At 41.3% G+C, this 4,684-nt stretch overlaps 1 protein-coding gene across 1 annotated transcript; it reads left to right on the top strand.

The window, feature by feature from the left end:
- Nucleotides 1-612: 612 nt before the first annotated feature.
- RB195_003556 (uncharacterized protein) lies at nt 613-2,469 on the top strand (the record flags this gene model as incomplete). The annotated part of the gene is made up of 5 exons (XM_064201258.1): nt 613-806; nt 921-1,107; nt 1,239-1,296; nt 1,351-1,516; nt 2,247-2,469. 5 exons carry the CDS (start codon nt 613-615, stop codon nt 2,467-2,469), a joined length of 828 nt encoding a protein of 275 aa, XP_064057139.1.
- Between the last annotated feature and the right edge of the window lie 2,215 nt (nt 2,470-4,684).

Genomic DNA, 4,684 nt, shown 5'->3' with positions numbered 1-4,684 from the left:
TCAAATCAATAACGTCATCTTTTAAAACTGTGGAAGTCTCACAAAGGATACAGGACCGAGTTTCTAGCGTTAATTAATCCGCCTGGGATGCTCCATCACGTTCACTTCAATTCAGTTTCGTTTGAGCTTCTCGAACGTATAACCGGCTTCTACAATGACTTGTGATGGCTATCCGATGTGACAAGTCAGTGTTTTTATCCTCCCAGATAAGTCTGGCATCAATTCATCAACTGCAGAGATGAAAGGCTTGGTTGACACTATGGTTGATTCAAACCTCTTATCGATCGTGTACAGAAAGCGGAACCTGTTAACGGCTGCGCTATACCTGCCCGTAGGGTCTCAGGAAGGGTTCTATGAAGGACTCTATTACATTGCCCCGGTGCCAAAATCGGCAACAATCTTGTGTATCCGCTTACTTCAACTATGATCGCTATGCGCTCGCCATTTCTGTTTATTTTTATATACCAAGCCATTATCCAAAACTCTTCCAAAGCTTTTTGCGGGTTGATGAAGTGTTTGCGAGAGAAAAATTACCAAATAGGGTTCGATAAATGGTATCAAGAAGGGTGTGGTCAAAAAAGTCGAAGAAAAGTTTAGGTGGCTAGATGTGGGATGCGTCTTCAACGCATCGACAGCACAATTTCTTCCGTATCGGGAGTGTGGCAGAAGGCAATCGATTTTTGCGAGCTGTCTTTGTATCTTCGAAATCTTCGAAATTTCCCAGAGCAGATTTGGAAGACCACCAAGGAATTGTTGGAAAGAAGAAAGGTTTTGAGGCTTGATCCGAATGCATCGCAGATTGAGCGGTTAGTAGCAAACACTAGCTGAAGAAAAGCGTTGCAGGAGGATCTTTTGAAATGCAAGCAGAATAAGATTCTGGAAGCAACACAAAGAAGAACGAGTCTGAAGAAGTGTCGCAGGGACCTCCACGAATGTAATATTCCGCTAGCAGCCTTGCTGAGCGAAGACGGGACTCGCACGTCTTCTCGTCGTGAGATGGAAATCATTACGGAGAGGTTCTACTCGAACCTTTTCCTTTCATCAACTCCTGTGTCAAGCCCGATCATCCCCACTGGTGAAGCTCCACCACGGATTCTCCCTTCGGAAGTACGAGTCGCTATCAAGAGCATGGAATCTGGCAGGCCCCCAGACCTGATTTTATTTGAGCAGACTTTCTTCGGGCTGCTGGCCATCCACTTCAAGTAATCTTAGCAGCGCACAAGACATCCTACCTTCAGAAAGAAAGGATCCCTGACCAGTGGAAGACCTCGCGAGCCGTTCTTATCCATAAGAAAGGTGAGCGAGAGAACCTTTGGAACTACCGTCCGATATGCTTGCTGATTCGGTCAGGGGTTCAGCTGCTTGGACCACATCCAGACCGTGTCGAGGGTCATAGAGGTTTGCCGGGAATACCGCCTCCCCTTGTTTTAACTTTGGTCGACTATGAGAAAGCCTTAGACGGAGTAGAAACGAATACAGTACTGCTAGCGCTGGTCGTTCAAGGTGTGGACGCGTCGTATGTGAGGACATCAGCCAATTGCTACGATCTATGCACCACTAAGATATAGCTTTTCTATCGCTCCCTCACCATACCCATTGGAGAGGGGGTACGACAAGGCGATACGATATCGCCAAAGCTGTTCACGGCTGCATTGCAATGGATAATAAAATCACCTTCCTGAGAAGAAGGAAGGGGCATACGTGTTGATGGAAGATTTCTCTTGAACCTTCGTTTGGTGGACGACATCGTTCTCTTTTGGAGCAGTAACAATAAAGCAGAAACGATGCTCAACGAATTGAGCGAAGCAGGGAAGAGAACAGGACTGCGAATAAACAGAAAGAAAACACAGTTCATGAAGAACTACTGCGAGGACGGAGGAGTACAACTTGAAGGATTCCAAATCGTGGAAACTTCGTGGAAAAAGGAGAGAACTGAATAGAAGAATGAGAGCAGTATGGGCAGCATTCAGCAGCCGTCAGGGAAGCTACGGACCAACTGACGGACCAAGATCTTCGTGCCCATCTCTTCGACTTGACAGTTCTTCAAGCGCTCTGTTATGCAGAGGAGACGTGGGCGGACACCGCTGCCACGTCTAGAGAGCTACTTACTACCTACAGAGCTCTTGAAAGATGCCTTCTGAAGTTTAGCCGGCGCACACAACACCTAGGTGTTCGCCCCGCTAAAGAGAAATGTCCCGTTTTCGCCCCCCGGGGAAATAAAAAAAAAAAAAATAGTGGATCCCAAGGGACGCTAAACGTCCCCGAGGAAGAACGCAAACGAGATGGACTGACGTGTTCGCTATGACGGATGGACCAGCTGAGAGTTCAGCTGGATACGGCCCAAGGATCTCGTCAACGTCACTCACGAAACTTGAGAACATCATGGATGACAATGGCGAGGGAACGAAACGAGCGGAAGAGATACTGGGGCCCGCACGTCCAGTGAAGACGGGCCATCTAAGCATCTAAGTATCTAATTAAGTAAGTAAGTAAGCATTTGTATAAGATTCAAAGATAACAAGTCCATTAAGTGCAAAAAAACTTTAAAAAAATAAAGAAAAATGATGGAAAATGCGAGTGAGAATGTGTACAGCTCTCACCGACGAGCCGCATCCTCCTATGCGAGCAAAAGTGCGGCTCACCGTTCTGTAGCGCGATCGTCAAAGAGTTGATTAGAACCGTTTTAAGTGAACAACAGATTACTGCATTGAAGGAGATGAGAAGGAAGCAACAACAAAAAGATGTTTGAGACAACCAAGCATTCGTTAGATTTCTTTACGAAGTTCTCCAAAGAGAGAAATGGTTTTTTTCGTAGCTCGAGCGACCATAACCCTCCTAAGTATTTCATCGCGAGTCACGGACACATAGATTAATTTGTTAATTGTTGAACTATAGGATTAAATCAAAGATGCACTAAAGGATGAATGCTAGAGGTGGTTTCTCCATTTTCAATATTTTTATATTTCACTATTATATTTGTTACTATTATTTTTATATTGTTTTTTATTTTTTTAAATATTGATCTATCCGGGAAACATTCTGAGACGCCTAAAAAACAACGAAAAGAAGTGACACGGAGATAATTTCCATTAAAATTTGATCACGTTAGAACTACTTGTCCGTAGGGATGTTTCAGTCTCCATCATCGTACTAGACTTCATTAACAAACAAATAAACAAATAAATTTGGACTTGTAAACACTTCCTATGTGGAATATTGGGAATTGGAATTCTTCCTGACAGCTAGGAGCACATATGCGGGCATTTCTTCTTTTTTCGGAAAACGCTTTTTTTTCAATAATCGAAGGGACAGCTGCATTTGACTTGGTATTGCATATTAATTATTAAAGAGTGCAACGTGTGTTAAGTGCTGTTTTTCCGATGTGCTGAAGGAATTCCTTGGATATTCGAAATTCGTAGGGAAAGTAGATGAATACTCAAAAACGAAATGCAAAAGTATGTAAACCGGAACCTTTTAAAATTCATAAGGACACAATATTTCGATTCAAAAGTACAACACACTGGTTTTGTAGCAAACTTGTTTCTTTTTTGACACTTCTATTCAACAAGGAAACAAAATGAACAAAACAAAACAAAACAAAACAAAACAAACAAAATGAAATCCTGGAGTGACTTGGTTTTGCCGTTTTCGGTCATTTTTACGAAAAAAAATTATTTAAAATTAAGACCTCTAAAAAGAAGATGCATTTTTCCATTCTCCCTTTTCTTGATTAAGAAAAAGCTGTCGCATCAGATGGAAGAAAAAAATTTGCCATAACTCCACCAGTATAGTCCGGCTTCCTCGGAATGGCTAGCAGTGGTTTCCTGGCCATGCTTTGGCTTTGCACTTCTGATTGAAACACTATTTCATTTAAATTTAAGCGCAATAATCCAATTTTTTCAAATTCCAGTTTCGAATTTTAATTTTTTTTCGCGTTTTCTGATTTTTAATCCCAACTTCAATAAAAATAACAAAAACCATTGTTCAAACTACAGATTCGTTTATGCTCAGAGTCCTGCTCAAAATTTTAATTTTTTTTTTCAGTTTCTGTCCTAATGAAAAATAAAACCGTCCTCTGGGACTAATTAAGTAAATTTTTTACCCGAGTCTGGCAACTTTTCGAAAGGGCGCGCTAAACTGTTGTGCGTTACCCACAGCTTGAGTTGTATGTATGGATGCTACAGCTCTAGTTGATCCGGGAAAATTATGGTTGGTCAAAAATGATCAAAAATCAGAATTTTTCAAATCTAGTCTTATGATGGAAGCAGACAAAATGAGGTTTAGATTAAGAAGAAGAAAACTGGAAGTTTTACGACACGAAACATAATAACAGTTGAAATAAAGGCAATAGAACAAAAAAACAAGGAATTTTTAAGGAAGGAGGAAAAAAAAAGAAACTGAGAAAGTAAGAAATAAGGTTGAAGAATGAGAGTAGATCTTAAAAAAGAAATGTTGATTAGAAGAATAAGTGACGAATGAGTGACTGGAAGAATCTTAAGTTACGCGCTGATGCAGATTGATCACCAGAACGAATGATTAGTGAAAAAGTGATCACGACGAGCATAACGAACCACAAAAGTTTGCCAAAAATAATAATGAAAAGTGATTTGAAGTGGAAAATGAACAATGGAGGGAGTTGTGATCATGTGAGGTGCGCGCAACACACAAACGAGTATCGATAGCC

The sequence above is a fragment of the Necator americanus genome, chromosome IV, assembly GCF_031761385.1.
Source record: "Necator americanus strain Aroian chromosome IV, whole genome shotgun sequence".
NCBI lineage: Eukaryota > Metazoa > Nematoda > Chromadorea > Rhabditida > Ancylostomatidae > Necator > Necator americanus.
Note: the sequence above shows the minus strand (reverse complement) of the source record. Positions and strands in the feature narration are given on the sequence as shown.